The 19053-nt window shown below is 25.5% G+C and overlaps 3 protein-coding genes across 3 annotated transcripts in view; 1 reads left to right on the top strand and 2 right to left on the bottom strand.

Annotated features, from left to right (window-relative positions):
* Nucleotides 1-469, top strand: part of Phum_PHUM267140 (uncharacterized protein) — a gene marked incomplete at both ends in the record, with an annotated part of 2815 nt that extends 2346 nt beyond the window's left edge. The window contains one exon of the mRNA XM_002426613.1: nucleotides 248-469. Within this exon, the coding sequence (XP_002426658.1) occupies nucleotides 248-469 (222 nt within the window). The remainder of the gene's footprint in view (nucleotides 1-247) is intronic.
* Nucleotides 470-1586: 1117 nt separating this feature from the next.
* Phum_PHUM267130 (protein tumorous imaginal discs, putative) lies at nucleotides 1587-2957 on the bottom strand (the record flags this gene model as incomplete). The annotated part of the gene is made up of 4 exons (XM_002426612.1): nucleotides 1587-1717; nucleotides 1807-2119; nucleotides 2224-2408; nucleotides 2522-2957. 4 exons carry the CDS (start codon nucleotides 2955-2957, stop codon nucleotides 1587-1589), a joined length of 1065 nt encoding a protein of 354 aa, XP_002426657.1.
* A 3487-nt stretch (nucleotides 2958-6444) lies between these two features.
* Phum_PHUM267120 (uncharacterized protein) lies at nucleotides 6445-13175 on the bottom strand (the record flags this gene model as incomplete). The annotated part of the gene is made up of 3 exons (XM_002426611.1): nucleotides 6445-6893; nucleotides 12467-12789; nucleotides 12868-13175. The coding sequence occupies 3 exons, from the start codon at nucleotides 13173-13175 to the stop codon at nucleotides 6445-6447; spliced, it is 1080 nt and encodes a 359-aa protein (XP_002426656.1).
* Nucleotides 13176-19053: the final 5878 nt, after the last annotated feature.

The raw sequence follows: 19053 nt of genomic DNA, 5'->3' as shown, positions 1-19053 counted from the left end.
GGGCGAGGGGAAGGAGGGGAAAATGCAAAAAGGACATGCGGGAAGGGGGGGAGAGGGAAAAGGGAAAAAATTTAATAAAAAGAGGACATGATGATTGGTCGCACAAACTCATTAATTTAATAGAAACAATAAGTAATTAATGATATTAATTTTTTTTTTCTCTCTTCTTTTTTTTCTCTATCTTTCTCTCTCTTTTTCATTTTCCACATGATCTCTGGATGATGATGATGATGATACATTTTGAAAGTGGGCTTTGGAAGCCAAAAAAGCAGAAACGTTGGCTGCATCCCATGATTTATCCGATGCGACAGGAGAGGAAACGTTGAAATTATTGATAGAAAACAATCATAGAGATCGTGGAGAAAAAATGAACAGCTTTTTAGATGAGTTGGCCGCCAAATATGGTGGGGGAACCGGAAACAAAAAAAGCACACCTAAATTATCTGGAAAAAAAAGGAAACGCAATTAGGCGGCAAAAATTTGTTATTGTTATGCTATCGTTTTCATCATCATCATCATCATCATCATCATCTCATTACTATTATCATTACTATTATCGTCATCATCATCATCATCATCTCTGAACTTTTTTCTACAGTTTAATATAATGCACATATTAATAATACAATAAACAAAACAAAAAAAAAAAAAATTCATGTTTGACTTATTATTATTATTATTTTTTTGTAGAAGAAAACAAATGTTTGTTTAAATAATTTCTTTTCTTTTTTTTTTTTTGAAAAAGACAAACGAATTGAATTTAAAAACGCGTGATTTCATTTACCGGTTTAAATAATTAGTATTAATAATAATAATAATGATGAAGATGATGATGATAATAATAATACTTCGAGAAAACGTTTTGCTTTTTTTTTTGTATTTTTTTTTTTTTTGTTAAATTAAATTTTCTTTTTGATCGTGTGAATAATTTTCTTTTCTTTTTGTGATTTGAAACCGTGTCCATTTTTATTATTATTATTATTATTATTATTATTTAAATAAAAAATTTTTTTTGTTTGCATTAAAACTTGATTTAAAAATTTATTTATTTATTTTTTTTTTTTGTTGGTAAATTAGGAAACAAAATAATCACGGTAATAATTTTATTAATTTTTCAAAATTACTTAGAATAATAATAATAATATTAATAAGATCGCCAAAGTTACAATTAATTAATGAATACATAAATAATAATAATAATGATATTAAAGTCGTAATAATCGGTTACGTAAAAAAATATAATAAATATTTAAAGGCAGTACGTAAAGAAGAAAACTTGACCTTCAAATAAGAATAACGATTAAGATAAAATTAATTTAAACCAATTAATTATACATAAATTTACGAATAATTATTTAATAAAAAAAAGAAAAATGGCGACAAACGAGTCGAATAAGAAGAGAGAGAGAGAGAGAGAGAAAAAAAAAATTATTAATTGTAAATTTTTCTTCGCACGTTTACGTTTCACTGTTGTTTTACGTTTACGTTTAAATATGACCTCCGATCTTTAATTAAAATTTAGTTTTTATTTTAATTAAACGAGTGTCGAGTAAGTAAATAAAAAAAAAAAATTAAATAATTTTCACTTACCTAGGAGGTAAACAATTTTCTAGAGTTGGAACAATTTTGGGATCAATTGAACTAGGGAATGAAATAAAAAACTGAATAATAAGGCGACCTTTTTCAAATGGGTTTTTATGTTGAGGCATTCCTTCATCTAAAATCATAAAATGATAAAAAATTCAATATCAAATTGCGCAATGATGGCCAATGTAATTTATAACTTATTATTATTCTCCATCTTACCAGATACATATTTCAAATCACCAGGTTTGATAACTTCACCAGGCACACTTGTTATAACCAAATCTCTGTCGTCCAAGGTTTGAATAACTTTTTGAAATCCGCATAATGCTTCAACTAAATCTATATCCATTCTCATCACTAAATCATTTCCAGATCGTTTAAAAACTTCATGGGCTTTTTCATCGAGAACAATTATAATATCACCAGGTTCTAAACCAGGTTCTTGGTCACCCTCTCCACTAAATACTATTCTCTGACCGTCAATCATACCCTTATCTACATGCACCTCCAAAATTTTTCTATCTCTCACCGTCTACACATTCGAAAAGAGAGAAAACGATATAATTTTCATATTATTATTTATTTCTTTTGTTACACAGCGAGTATAAAGTGTAAAAATGATAAAAAAGATCTAACCTTATTTCCTTGACATGTTTTACATTTATCTTTTTCACTGATAGATTCACCCCTTCCTTGACATTGCCTACACATGGTTTGAATCTGTTGAATCATACCAGGACCCAGCTGTTGTGTGTGAATTTGTATACCAGTACCTCTACAACCTCCACAAACTTCTACAGCTCCCTTTTTGCCTCCTCGCCCTAAGAGTAAAAAATAAGTCGTCAAAAAGTAATTTTTTTAAATTACAAAGACATTTCTTACGTGTAATTATTGAAATTCAAGAAAATTAATAATAATAATAATAAGAACTCACCTTGGCAAGCAGAGCAAATTACATTTTTTTGTAGGGCTAATTTTTTAATTATTCCCTTATATAGATCTTCCAATGTAACGCTTAAAGGATGAATAACATCTTTTCCCCTTCTTTCTCTTTTTCTGCCCGACTTTCCACCGAAATGTGTATTTCCTCCGAAAAACATTTCAAATATGTCCATGGGAGATGAGAATCCGCCACCTCCTAATCCACCTTCTTTGATAGCCTGTTCCCCTCCTTGATCATACAATTCTCTTTTGTCTGGATTAGATAATACTTCATAAGCTTGGGAAATTTGTTTAAATTTTTCTCCCTCATTAGGATTTTTGTCCGGATGGTATTTTAAAGCTAATTTTCTGTATGCTTTTTTCAATTCATCAAGAGTGCAATTAGGTTTCACACCCAGTATGTCATAATATGTTGTTTCTTTTACCATTTTACTATATTTTAATTATCTAAATAAAAAATTTTGAAGAAAAAAAAAAAAAAATGAAATTATACAATATAAAAAATAAATAAAAAAATTCAATTAAATTTTACAAAAAATTGTTAAAAAAAAAAAAAAAACGAATTTAAACGAATTGAAATTACAAAAGTGGCACTGAAGTACGTTATGGGCGATCAATAATGAGAAGAAGCAAAACTGCGGAAAACCTGATTGCAAATTCAAGTTAAAAATTAGAGTTATATAATTAAAAATAATATTTTTTCCACAATAAATTTAATAATACCGTCAAATCTATCGCAATTACTTTTAAAATTAACATCTCATATCTCAAATTTCAGAAAACAAATGAAGGAAGTGATTTTTCTTTCTTTAATTTTTCTCATATGAGTCGAATGCAATGTCGACTTTCGCCACATTGTTTTTCAATTTTTGTTGAAAGGAGAAAAAAAAGAAGAAAAAACATGGTTTTTTTTTTTATTTCAAATGTAAAAATTTAAATAAAATGCTCTAGTTTACTTTAATTACACACTATTGAAGTAATAATTGTTGCAATCGCCCATGACTAAGATTTTTTGAAGAAACGACGAAAAATCACAAAGCGAATGTCGATATAATAAGTAACGTTACTAGAATTTCTTTAAGTTAATAATTCTAAAAATGTCGTTTAATATAAAATAACAAATAAAATCAAATTAAAACAAACTTACCGTGAGCTTAAATTTACTTTTGTCAAATCTCAAACAAATAATGTGTAAAAATTAGCAGCCCGCACAATGAATTCTCTAATATTTTCACTATGTTTTCCAGAATATTCTACGAAACTCGAGAACAGAAACTAGTTTTACGCACTCTAACGGTTTGCACGAAAACTAAAAATTTTAATGAAATTAGAATCTTTTTAGCCTTTGTTTGGTAATTAAAAAATTAATTTAATTTTTTTTCCATTTTTTTTTAAACAGTAAAATAAATAAAGTAAATTTTTAAATTACGTTTTTATTTTTTTCTTCAAGTAATGATTAAGTTTTCTCTTTTGTAATTTTATTAAAACTTGTGAATTGGTTAGTGAGTCGTCAAAGTAAATTGGCGTCTGCTACTCATTACGTTTTTCTGGAAGCATCTTTTGTAATGACTGTTCACTTAATTTTAGATTTCTGCGAATTTTTAAAGTTTAAGGTAACGGTAAGGTCATCGAATGGTATTAAAATAATAATAAATGCACTTATTTTGTAAAAGAAACGTTTTTTTTTTTAAAATTCATAATTTGATTAATTTTTGGTACCGTACGATCAAATTCAATGTGCAGGTCATGTCTACCTGTTTTTAAATTTGGCAATGATAATGAATTTCTCTTCCTATACTTTTCGTGACCTTACTTAGTGTTTCATTATTGTGGTACTTTTATACCCTACTGATTTTAGATTTTGATTATATTAGCCTAAAACTAAACAAATTTAAACTAATTCAAACCAATTTTTACATGATGGCTCATTTAGTATTACATTATTGCCATTCATTTGTGCACTTTTTATTGTTTTGTTAAACCATAATTTACTTTTATTAAATATTTCAAAAATTAATCCTTTAATAATTAATTTTTTTTATATTATTAACATTGTATTTTTTACTTATTAGGATAATTTAAATATTAAGTTTAGGTTTTTCTACTTCTGACTTAATGCAACACTTAATTTTTATTTTTTTTTATTATGTGTGATACTCACATTGTTGCTTATTTTCTATATTTATAAATATTTACCACTTTTCTCAGTTTTTTAGTAAGAAAAACATGATTTACCTAGATACATAAATTTGATAAATTAAATAAAAATGTATTTCAAGTATCAAGTATTATATTTTATACTTAATTTGGAAAAAAAGGAGAGAGAGAATTGTGCATTTTTTTTTTTTTTTTTTTTTTTTAAATTTGCTATTCAAAGTCATGAAATTACTATTTAATTAATAATTTATTTATGAAGTTTAAAACATTTGTAAATGAAAAAAATTATATAAAATAAATAATTACCATCCCTAGATAATTTTCTCAAAAAAAAAAAAAAAAAAAAAAATTCTCCCCTTTTTTCCAACAGCTTTTAATTTACATTTTTTTCATTTTTTTGATTACATTTCTTTTTTTTATGTCACGATTCTAACACTTATATATGTATGTGTGTTTTTTTTTTGTTTTAAGGGATTTATGCAAGTCATCACACGTAATGGATTTAAACTTATGGTTGTGATTGTTACTGCAGCCAAAATCAATTTAATAATAATTATACTTTATTTGCTTCTCTTATGTGTGTGTGACGTGTCATAAAAAAAAATTTTTTTTTTTTTTTTTTTTTACTTATTAGCCTTTCGTGTTGCATAACATTTTCATTGTAGGGTGATCGTTATCGAACAACGAAGAAAACTTTGAATTTTTTTTTTTTTATTTTTTTTATTTTTAGTTTCCAGTTTTTTTTTTCTTTTCTATATGAGCAATCAACTCATAAATAAATAAATAAAGTTTTTTATATTTTTTTTTGAAAATTATTCTCTATCCAATGCGAAGAAAATAATTTTATTTTAATCACTTTATTAAATTATCACTTATTTAAAATTTACCACAGGGTAATAATAATAATAATCACATTTATATAAAAAAATCAATAGTTTTTTTTTTTTTTTTCGAAAAACGAAACACACATATATTTAAATATATTTAATTTATATATATATATATATTTAATAACTTACAAATCGTTATAGGAACCATGTCAAGTGCAATTAAAAAAGAATTTTTATATAAAAAAAAAAAAATAATTAAAATTGAAATTATTATTATTAATATCTTTAGGAGAAAATCGATCTTAGAAGAAAACTATGCCTTATCATTATTTATAACAAAAAAAAATTTTTTTTTTATTTTAATTATTGGCATTTAAAATTAAATAAATTAATATTCGTTTACTTAAAATAATTGATTAATACTTATTTTAATTTTAATTTTTTTTTTTAAAAAGAAAATTTTCAACAACTCTAATTATCTAACATTAAACTTTTTATTTATTTATTTATTTATTTATTATGGAATGATTTGAATCTATAATGCGAAAAAAAAAATTTTAATGAATCACACACAAAACTATTGATGAAAGATATGGCTAACGTTTTAAATATAATTTTATTGTTCTTATTAAAAATTTAAGATATTAATCCCTCCTATTATTATTTGTGAATTGTGTAAAAGAATCGTGTGTTAGTTATCACACGCATACACACACACACACACACGAATACCTTCATATAAGGTTATTATTATTATTAAAAAAATCTTGGAGTTGATGTTGATTTTTTTTTTTTTTGTAATATCCCTTTAGTGACTAGACATGAGCCAAATATTTTTTTTTTTTTTTTTAAGAACAAAAGTATGACGTTACTGTATACATTTTTTTTTTTTTTTGTTTCAGTTACTCATGAGTACGATTTTCAATTATCATTCCTGACTGTTTTCGCTGTGGATTCCAGCTACGCTATCGACGCATCCCTGCGGTGAATTACTCGTACTGTTGCTGGTGTTCAATGGAAAACCTACGCCGTTATTTAAATTTGAATTATCCGGAGGTATCAAACCTTCTTTGACTCTTTTTTTCTGTTTCATTCTTCGATTTTGAAACCATATTTTAACTTGAGTTTCATTTAATTGCAACGCGGATGCAATTTCTATTCTTCTAGCTCGTGTTAAATATTTGTTAAAATGAAATTCTTTTTCTAATTCCGTTAATTGTTTGTTTGTGAAATTAGTGCGACCCGTATTGTTCTGACATAGGAGTCCAGGATTGTTAAGAGGCATACAACTAGATGATGGCGTCGTGAGCATTGTACCATTGTAACCGTTGTTAACGAGACCGAATTCAGACGGTGGAGTCGGCGGTATTTTCGGACCTGGACACAAACAAGTAAAACATATTTTTATTAATTATTTATCTATGGAAAAAAATCTCGGTGATAAATTTTTCTCGGTGTGTTCGTGACATTGAATGAAATCCATTTAACGATTTTGACGGGTAACATTGTTTTTAGAAAAAAATTTTATTTTATTCGGCACTGCACAGCGCGATTTGATTCACTGTAGAAAGGCAAACAAAAAAAAAAAAAAAAGAAAATGTAATTAAGTTGCAACATCATGTATTTTTGTCTAATTTCGAGCAAATTAATACACGTTTAGAGTTTAGTAAAACTAAACGTAATGTTTTTTGGATTTTTTTAGTTTGTTTTGTTACTTAACTGACCAACTAATCGGTCACATCTGCTGTCAGTTTCAATTTTTTGGGATGAAAGAGTTGATTTAGAAATTTTTCATTTGTCAAAATTAACAGATGACCGGACGCTCACATTTGTTGTTGTTATTTTTTTTTTGCTTTATTGTTTTTACAAAGGAGGCGCAACTACAATCACGGAAAACAAAAACAATAATAATAATTTTCTTTTTCTTTGACAAAACGTGGGTTTTACATTATGGGTATAATATTTTGTATTTTTGTACGAAGCGTCTTTAATTTTTCTTTTTATTATTAATTGTAAGAATTTTTCCACTTGGTGAATTTCTTATTTTTTTGATTCATTCAAAAAAAAATCTTAGAGGTCAGTAAAATAACGCCATATGGTAGCGCGAAATCAGGCATAGTAGTTGTAAGATTCGGGGAGACCCCATGGGATATAAATTTTTTTTGAAAAGTCTGAAAGGTGAGACCAACCAACAGTGATGGATGAGGAGGTGGTTAAAATACCCCGAGAATAGAAAGGGATTTTTTCCTACATTTTTCTCCTTTTTTCCTTTTTTTTTTTTTTTCGTACAAAAAGTTCCAAAAAAGAAAAAAAATTTAGTTATTGCACAAATCATTTAAAGAAAAATGATTATTATTATTTTTTTCTCTTCTAAAAACTTGCGTAGTCTTCTTAAAAATGAAATTTCAACATGAAATAAAGTCTTTTCAACACCAGAATTTTACATTAACCGTAAAAGCTCATGAAAAACGAAAACAAAAAAAAAAAAAAAAAAAAGTGAATGGCAGTCACTCTCGCTGATGGGATTATGTAAAAATGAAAAAAAAAAAAAAAAAAAAAAAAAACTCGAAAGGCTCAACGACGCCTTAACATAACCAAATTGAAAAGGTAATTTTTTTAATGGTTCTCGGTTAAGTTAATCAAAACTAATTTTTTTTTATTTAATTTCAAAAGGAAAGACTTTATATACGTAATGATAATAATAATAATAATATTTTATCGCGTGAAATTTTTTCCTTAAAAAAAAAATAATAATTCGAGTAAGTAAAAAATTTTTCCCGATTTTTTGTTTTCTCCAGGAGAAAAATAAAGTCATCGCGTTTTTTTTTTTATTTACTTTTCTTAATTGTTGAAAAAAGCATTAAAAAGAAAAGAGATAGAAATAATCACGAGAGAGAGAGAGAGATTGGGGGAGAGAGAAAGAAGAAAAAAAAATGAATTTTGTAAATTGATATTTTGTTTATTTGCCATGGAATCGGCTGCTAAGAGATATCTTTCATTTTCCAGGTCATTCCAGTAATTTTTTTTTTTTTTCAAATAGAAAAAATTTTGAATGTTTTTTTTATTCATCATATTTTCCCATTAAAAAAAAAAAAATTAGGGATTGAAAAACAAAAAAAAAGGGAAAATTTTTAATTTTTCCCCGTTCAGAATTTCACTTTATTTTTTTTTTTTAATAAGCTTTTGTTTTTTAAAATAATTTTTTTTTTTTTGTAATTTTTGCCTTCCAATTATAATTAATGTAACCATTAAATAAATTATTTTTTTATTTAATTAAAAAAAAATTTTTTTCTTTTTTTTTTAGTTCATATGTGTACGGACACGCACACGCACATCGGGCTCCAGGAATCTCAAGATTGTTTACATTTTCATTACGTAAGAATTTCATAATTTTTTTTTTTTTTTAATTTAAAATATTATTTGCGAAATTGACTTGTCACACGCACTGACACACGCACACACGAACAAGGGCTGATGAAAACCTTTGAAAACAAGAAATTTCTCACAAAGTTTGGAAAATCGTGTCAACAGGATATAAAAAAAAAAAAAACAAATTTGAAAAGGATACGTTGGTATAAATGCGAGAAGAGATCGATCAAACGGACAAAGAAAATAGTCAGAATTGACCCCTGACAATGAATCAGAACTGTCTCACTGGAAAGATTGATCAGTTCTTTTTGCTCCTTTAATAATTTTATTCTTAATACAAAAAAAAAGGAAAAAATGGAAATGATAATAATAATAATAATAAAATGGCAGAAACGGGAGGTGGTTGTTGAATGGTAATATCATCGCATATTCGTTCCGAAACGAAAGGAAAACCGAAGGCGACAAAACCTTTTACTGCAACCACGTCAGAACTTGGAAAATTAAAAATTATGTAAGAAAAATCATTATTATTTCCCATTATTTTTTTTTTTTTAAGAAAGGTTTGCAAAAAAACGTTTTAAACAGCCTTATCAGATAATGATAATAAGCTTTCATATAATTGTAATTTAGGTACGCGTAAGGCTCGCCTTCGTAAAATTTTATTACTTATACATAAAAGCCTAAAAAAATTTTTAAATTTACTTATTACAAATGTGCGTGCGTGTGCGGTGCCTTTAATAAATTTTATATGCGTTGATAAAAATCATTTTTTTTTAAAATAAATATGTGGAGTAATTGATAATCGACATTATTGATTTTCAATTTTATTAAAATGATTCGAATATATTTTTTTTTTATTGATACCTAATGGGTGTAGATAACAAAAGATGGGTAAAAAGTAGCTTATTAATGATAAAAATATAAATATGTGTGTGCGTGCGTGCGTGTGTGCAAGACAAAATACGTATTAGGTAAATGATAATATCTCATAGAAACAAAAAAAAAATTTTTTTAAATTAATCGTAGAATCGATGAAAATTATTTTTTTATCGATTTTTTTTTTTAGAAATTACTACTACAGCAAAAATAAATTTTTTTTTCTCGATGGCAATAAGCATTTGGATTTAAATCATCGGTTTATTTTTATTATTTAAATAGTCAAAAAAAAAAATTTTTTTTTAATTAAAAGTATTATTTTTAATGAAATTATAAAGTTTTTATTAATCAGTGAGAGAGAGAGAGAGAGAGAGAGGGGAAACATTTCCTGATAAAGGGCAACATCGATTTGTCAATTAAAAAGTTTAAATTTATAACTTTTCGACAAGTGAAATTTATTTGACATTAAAAGCAAATTGAAGTTAAACAATGGAAAATTTAATGAAAGGAAAAAAAAAAAAAAAGAGGAAATGAAATAAATTTAAAATTTTTACTCTTCCTCCTCCTCCCCCCCCCAAAAAAAACAGTTTTTCCGGGTTTTTTTTTATACCGACCTCTGAAAATTTGAGTTACGGTTCATAATGTCGGTTTTATAAAAAAATTTAATTAAATAATTAACGGTTTTTGTTTGATTTTAATTTTTTCAGGTACTGTTTCGAAAGGATGAAGGAAACAAGCCGAAAAAAGGAAAAATTAATAGGAAAAAATTCACCATTTTTTTTCCTGTCAAATCCCGTGGCGATGAGCGAAAAAACGTAATTTTGAACTTTTATAATTAAAAAATTTTAAATTTAAAAAAAAAAAACAAAAAAAATTAAATTATTAATTTCAACTCCCTCCCCCTCTTGTAAAAAGAAAAGGCTTAAACTCTTTTCAAGAGTTAATATTAATAATATTTACGTAGGTGGATAATATCATGTTACATTTTCATTATTTTTACATAGTTTAATACTTAATATTGCATCAAAAAGGGAATCTAATGTTACGTTTATTTGTTTAACAAACGGTCGTAAATTAAGTATAAAGTTTTTAATGTTTTTCTTTTGCGTGTGCGTGCGTGCGTGCGTGTGCGTGTGCGTGCGTGCGTGCGTGTGCGTGTGCGTTTTAAATTCACCTTATATTTTCCGAATTAAAAAAAAAAGAAAGATCATAAATCCATAGATAGTTCGAAAATCTAGTATGATGTAATATCCGAAAAAAAAAATTTTTAATTCCCTAATATTCTATAAAAATAAATTATTTAATATTTAATATTTATTTTTAATATTTATTTAATATTTAATATTTATTAATATAAATTATATTCCCGTTAATTCCCTAATAATAATAATGGAAATGTTAAAAATCAATATGAGATTTGTAGGAATTAATAATTATTTTTTTTTTTTTTTTTTTTTTTTTTTTTTTTTTTAGAAAAGGAAAAAGCTTTGAAAGGTTTAAAAAAGAGGAAACTCCTGGGAAGAAAAAAAAAGTGCGATGTTTATCTGATTCAAGTCCATGCTAATGCTGACACATGGGGTTCTTACATGCACAAATAACTTTTTGGTTGGGTTCGTATATAAACTTTATTAAAATGCGTGTAATACGATTACAAGGTAACTATTTATCCACGCAAATGTCAATCAAAACAACGTAAAAGGGCTGAAACGTTTCTTATCATTTAAAACAACCTTTCTTCGTGGGTCAATATACGATAATATTACGTTTTGTTTTATTCTAAAATGAATTGTTAATTAATTAAAAAAAAAAAAGTTGCGAATGTGCAGAGTATGGTCGTCGTTATTATTATTATTATTTATTTTTTGTCAGTGGAAGGGATTAATATTAATAATTAGTGATGATTTTCGTGAGTTAGATTTAGAATGGGAGAGTTAGGAAATGATTCGAAACCAAATCGAAATTTTTTTTTATTTAAAAGGTGGATTTAATAAATAAATATTTATCGAGAGATGCGATTTATTGAGTTTTAAAAAGATTTATGTTTTTATAGTGCGTGCGACACGAAAAATTTTCGATAGCATAATTTTTTTTATATACAGTAAGATTTTTTTAATAGAAAACACAGAGAATATTAATTTTTTTTTTTTTTTTTTTGTGCAAATGGAGTCCACCTTGGTTGTCTTTAATTTTTATTTTATTAAGAATATCACGTTGGTAAAATTGATTTTTTTCTCATACATATTAAGCTTGTCTGCCTTGATTTAAAACAAATAAACGGGGAAAAAAAAAATTCTCATGCTTTTAAGCTATAAGTTTCGGGGGGAGGAAGAGGTCGCGAAAACCTAAAAAATTTTAGGACGAAATTTCCCGTACGTTTACCGACGAAAATAATTTTTTAAAAAATTATAATATTTAAAATTTCAATGATTAGGTAGGATAGTTAGTAAACGGGATACGACACATATGACATTTTTAAATTTATACAATCAAATCCAACTGATAACGATACGATACGATGGATTTATGGATACATTGAATAATCTTTACAAACATCAAAATCGTCCCCCCAGAATCTAAAACCTTAAATCATTTTTTTCTTTTTTTTTTTTTTGATTCGTTTTATTTATCGTAAAAATAATTCTCTCTCTCTCTCTTTTTTGAAATCTTCATATTTTTATTAAAAAAAAAAAAAATTGAATTCTTACCGTTAGGTTTGGGTACGTTTCTCTTTACTTGCATCCATTTATAAGTCGGTACCGCTTTGCCTATAGACGACTCGTGAGGATTGTTTATATTTAGCAGCCTGTTGTTTTTGTTTTGATTTTGCATGTTTTGAGATGCGTACACGTCATCCGGAGCATGAGTATTTCCGCCTCCCCAAATTTCGGTTTGATAATCGTCTTTTACGTAATGCAAATTAAAATTATCAAAATCTGAACCGCCACTGCACTGCATGTATTGTCCGATTTCATCATTTACGTACCAATTAGATTTATTATTATCTTCCGTTGTTTTATCCATTTTAACACTTTTTTTATTACTAATATTATTATTAATGTTGTTGTTGTTGTTGTTATTGTTATTATTATTATTGTTGTTGTTGTACACTTGATAACTATCTAAATTAGTATAACTTAAACCGTTATCCGACGTGATTATACCTTCGACGTCGCAGTGTTTTCTTATCATTAATTCCTCACAATTTTTTTGATAAACTTTGTCGTTTCTCGTGTAATAAGATGATTGGCAGTTGTAATAAGATGGTTGATAGTGAAAACTTTCTGTCGGTGGTACCGGATAATCGTTGTTGGTCACGTTGTTGTAACTTTGATAGTATCCATCGTAGGTATACGCGTTGTAGGTATCACCGCCGGTTCCGTATCCTCCGCAACTTCCCATGTTCATGGTAGTCATTTTAACCGTGAGTTGTTTTTACCTGTCCGCAAAAAAAAAAATTAAAATATTATATTTTCGTATGAATTCCCTTTTCGTAATAAATTCATTCACATTCGTTGAATGATTAAAATTGATTTTATAATATTAATACGGTAGTTTTTATTTACATGTTTTTAACTGATAAGAAGGTTAAATCTTGATTAGGAAAAGGTAAATGTGCTAAATGATTATTCGAAGAATTGAAAAAAAAAAAAAAAAAAAAAAAAAACTCGAACCCGCATAATTTTTACAATCGATCATAATCCGATGTTTTGATCTGGAAAAATTCGAGAGGCGAAGTAAATATAAAAAAATACGATTCGCGAGAATACAAGAGAGTGTTAAAATATTTTTTTTTTTTTATTCTATGAAAAAATTTATAAAATTAATTTATCGGAGAAATAATTTATTGATAACAAAAATAATTAAATAATAATTTAAAATTTTATCCGTGAAAACGGTAGTGAATGAATGAATGAATGAATGAATGTTTGTAGTACGAAATGATTTTTTTGTTTTTTTGACTTGTATAGACAAAATGTCAAAAGTTTTGTCAAACGTCATTCAATGGTAAACTAATTAACGATAATTAAATAATGTTTGTGTATATATATACTATTTATTAATTGATTTTCTGTTAAAAACAAATTGATGTTAAACTTATCAAACACAAAAAGAGAGAGAGAGAGAAGAAAACAAACACTCCCTCTCGTGTGATAAGTCGTCACGATTGTTCACCTTTTTTTTTTGTTTTTCGTGTTTGTTAAAATTTTTTTGTTCACGTGAATTTTTTTGGTCAAAATGAGCATTTTGTCCGTGTTATTATTAACATAATAATAATAATAATAATTAAAAACAATTATTAGTGTTAAGGATTATATATATAATTTTTATTGCGTTGAAACGTTTTACTACTATTATTATTATTAATTTTTTTTTTTCACACAACGATTAAAAAATTACATAATGACAGATAAATGACGCGTTATAATTAGAAAAAGAAAAAGAGAGAGAGGGAGAGAGGGAGAAAGTGGAAAAAATTAAAAGGGAGAAAATGAGAGAGAGAGAGAGAAAGGGGGAGACAAGGGGAGAATAATTAAATTTCATTTTTTTTTTCTTTCTTTCCTTTCATTCACGGTGTTAATAATAATGAAAAACATGCAATTATTTTATTGATGTTATAAATAGGCTTGATTTTTTTTTTTTTTTCGTGGTTGTAGAATTTTATAGTCACGGCAATTTTTTTTTTTTCTTTCTGTTTCCTAATTAATTTTTTTTTTTTTTACACTTCATTAAAATTAAAATTTCTGACGAGAAATTTTTTTTTTTAATGGAGGAATTATTAAATATTATCATTATTATATTTTATTACTTGTTAATTAATTTATTAACGTGATTTAAAATAATTAAAATAATTATTTACGAAATTCGAATATACGAGTACCGCCGGATTTTTTATAAATTTTAGTATTTGATATGATATTGTGTAATTTTAATAAAATTCAAATTTCGGTATGATTATACTAATCGAAAAGTTAATTTTCAATCGGATCGAATTTTAATTATTTATTAATTAGTATATTTAATAATTTATGTAAATATCACTTAAGTTAAGGGATTCAGTGGATTTCGTAAATAAACGTAAATTTTTTTTCGCTTTAGTTATTATTATTATTTTTTTTTCGTGCCTATGCGAAAATTCATTCACAATGTTTACTCAAAATAAAAAAGCGTAATAAAAATATGAATGAAATTTTAAAGCGCGGTTTTTTAATAATAATAATAATTTTAATTGATTTATTAATTACCAAAAAGTCGAATAATATTGTTTTAAAATTACCTTTTAATAACATTTATTAATAATAATATCTTATTAATAGTATTAAGAGAAAATTCGGGGTATTAACTTATTAATAATTAACTTATTAATTTGTTATATAAAATGTTCTTCTAATCTTACCCGTTTGTTTAATTAGTTTTTCCGTTTAATTATCCGCTATGTGTTTATGTTTGTATGCGCGTACTGATTTTTTTTAATACGATTTGTTTTATTACCTAAAAAGTTTATAAACATCTAAAAAAAAATATTATTTAAAATTCATTTTTAATATATTAAAATTATTATTAATATGTTACGTTTAACAAATTAATAATTAACTTCGTCACAAATATTTATTCTCTACGAATGTTAAAGTTGTAGTTGTTAATAACACCACCACCCAAAAAAAAAAAAAAAACAAAAAAAAAAAAGAAAAAATTTCGGAAAAAAACGCGTAATTAGTTTACTAAGAAATTACAACTAAACTGAATGAGGTAAAAAAAAAAAAAAAAAAAAAAAAATGGGAAAATGTCATTTTATATAATTCGCATTTTAAAAAGTTTGCTTTTTACAAAGGTTAAACGTTTTTTTTTACGGTCAACTAACGTCGGTTCGCATTAAAAAGGCGGATCTTTTGAAAAAAGAAATTTTAAAAAAATGGTAAAAAACATGGTAAAATTTCAGTATGAACCATTCTTCTTAGGGAAAAAAAATAACAATTTAAAATTTCAACACTTTTCGCAAGTTTAATATAAACGTTAAAAATAATTATTCACGTGACTTGATTGTAACCGTCGAGGTCAATTAAATTGACCAATAGGATTTTATCATTTATTTTTCATCTGAAATTTTTCCGAAAAAAAAAAGAAAAAAATTCGTGGGTGCCTTGTTAATTTTTTTTTACACAATAAAATTTATTATTATTATTATTATTATCTATCAAAAAAATTATTAATAATTTCTTTTTTTTTAAATAATTTAAATGAAAGAAAAAAACGTATAAATAATGACCGTTAATTTTTTTTATATAAATTGTACCGTAAAATAAATGAAAAAACGTTGTATAAAAAATATTAATAATAATTTTTAATTTATTTTTATAAAATTATTTTCTGATACTTAAATTCATATTTTTTTTTTTTTTTAGGAAAGCAGAAGAAAAAAAAAATTATTGTCCGATGATAATAATAATGTTTATGTTGTTACTGATATCGAAGAATGAAATAATAATAAAAAGTTTCAAAAGGTAAAATCGTTAATAATAATAATATTTTCATTGATTTTTTTCATTCATATATAATTTTTTTTTTTTTTTTTAAATTCCTTTGAGAAATTTTTTATATTCATTCCATTGTCTGGGGAGAAAACACAGTTTTTTTTTTTTTTTTTTGCGTGTTCCATGTAGGAAAATAAATAAATGATATTGTTTAAATAGGTATGTTTACTTTTTTGATGTACTTCTCACGATGGACAGTTGTCACTCTCACTTTCATAAAAGGATAAAAATCTATCATAACAAACAAAAGTTGTTTTGTTGTTAATAACAATAAACAAAATACAAACGTCATTAAATAAAAGAAGAAGAAGAAGACTTCAATTCGTACAGGATTTTATAAACATTATACAGGTATTAATTTAAAAAACCTATAACTCCATTAATTTTTTTATTTTTAAAATTATTTAATATAGTATGATAAAATGATAGTGAATCCCCACGTTTGAATCCCCGTAATAAATTAATATTTTATTACGTAAGTGTTTAAACATTCGCATGTTTTTTTTTTACATCTTTACAATGAAAACGTATTATTATTATTAACATTACTAAAAGCATAAAAAATTGATTTTCCGACGGATAATTATAATAATTAAAAAAAAATTAGGATAGTAATGAGAAAATTGCGGGGTAAAAAACAAAAATGGCGACGTTTTATTAAAAAAAAAAAAAATTAACGCGCGTTTTGATTAATAATAAAAAAAATCGCGAGTTTTTAACGGCCGTTATTTGTTTACCGGAACACGCGGCGTACGCGGCGGCATAATTCAAATCAATTAATTTAAATAATTTATTAAAAAAAAAAATTAAATTAATAAAAACGTGCGTGCGTGCGTACGTGCGTAGGAGATGAATGAAAGAGAAACATCATAATAATCATAATCGAAAAGTGATATAAAAGGTTTTGAATCATAATTCAAACAAGACTAAAGTGAAAGACATGTTAACGTCAACTAGGTTTGCATGATGTCAAGTATCCGTTCCACTGGATGGTATACCAGATACCTGAACCGAACAACATATCGTGTACATCGACTTTACCTGACAGCATTTTTTATCTTTGATCTGTCGTTTTATTTTTTTTTTATACTCGTCCCTTTTTTTTATTCTTTTTTTTTTTTTTTGAATATTTATTTATTTATTTAATATTTGATCAATTAAAAATTAAAATATATAAGGATCGATTACTTTTTTTAATATTGTTATTGTTTATATTAATTTCCGTTCGTTTAAGTTTTTTTTAATAAGTTAATAACATTATCGTCATCATTCGAATGAAAGAGAGGATTCGGGAAAAAATTATTATTATCATCTAATTTTTTATTATTTTTCAGGTATCTCGAGAAATTTTATTCGTTTGCATCTTCCCTATAATGTGGTCAATTGTTTTTTACGTTCTCTTCGCACCGGAAATGGAACCTTTTTGCTTAGGGGGTTGGGGTAAGTGTTATTTTTACGCCTAAATATCGCATTCAAAAAAAAAAATTTTAACGGTTTTATCAGCGGGGGGGGGGGGAAATATTCGATAAAACATTTAATAATTAATTTATTGTGTGTCAAGGTTTATAAAAAAAAATTCAGAACCTTCGGATAGGCTTTTAAATTTTTTTTTTTTTTAAGCACCTTGAACCATTAAAAAAAAGTTAAAATCTTGCTTTAAAACTAAAAGGAAAAACTAAATTTTATGCACATATTAGTAAATTTAGTTGAAATAGGGAGTAGAAAAATATTTTTTGTAAATGGTCAAATAAATAGGGGGGGGTAAATTTAAAATTTTCTCCCTACGGGATTATCGTACTTCATCTTTAACAAAAAAAAATTTTTTTTGTTTTCAATAACAAGGCTGGTAAACATTTAAAAAAAAAAAAAAATTCTTCTCACGATGTCTCTTAAAAAACATCGACTACGTTTAGGGTTTGGTCTTTTTTTTTTTTTTTTTGGAAGAATTGATACCTGAACAAGTTCACATTTACACGGTACGATTATCTGGGACAAACCACTAAAACCACGTCTGAGTTTCTTATCAAATATTTAATAAATTAACCGGTTTATATATCAAATTTTAATTATTATACTATTTTCGAAAAAAATTTTTTTTTTCTTTTGTCGATCGCACTTTTAAATTAAAAAAAAAAACTTTTCACAATCATAGAGTAATTAAACATTAAATTATCGGAGAATCTGAATTAACGGCCACACGTCGACTAAAGTCGTTTGCTAATAATAAATTTTTTTAAAAATAATTTCGTGAGGAGAGACCACCTGAAGTAAAGCTTGAAGGTAGTTTTCAAAAAAAAATTTAAATATGTCAGTTAAATACGAATCGTGGCAGTGTGTTTACCTTGTCACGTTTTTTTTTTACATTACTATCATAGCAAACAAAATGACAATTTTTTTTTTTTTTTTTTACTTTTATAAAATATTATTATCATTATTATTACATTTTATTAACGAGAGTAAATTAATAATAAATGAATTATTATTATTATTAATTGTTTATCACGTGTCCCTATTTAATAAATAAATTGATAACGTATTGGTGAGTGATTGAATCGTAATCATTATTATTATTATTATCGATGATTTTTCGTCGCGAATGGATTTTATTATTTATTAATTAGCGTCGTGATTGCTGTAGGGGAGGTGGTGGTGGTGGTGGGAGAATAATAATTTTTTTTTTCGTAAAATAAATATTTTCAATGTGAGAAGTCAGTGATTACGAAAAAAATAGAAATGGGTTAAAATTTTTATGAATTTTAAAT

The sequence above is a fragment of the Pediculus humanus genome, genomic scaffold (genome assembly GCF_000006295.1).
Source record: "Pediculus humanus corporis 1103172107642 genomic scaffold, whole genome shotgun sequence".
Classification (NCBI taxonomy): Eukaryota; Metazoa; Arthropoda; class Insecta; order Psocodea; family Pediculidae; genus Pediculus; species Pediculus humanus.
The sequence above is the reverse complement of the archived record's forward strand: the minus strand, read 5'-3'. Positions and strand labels throughout refer to the sequence as shown.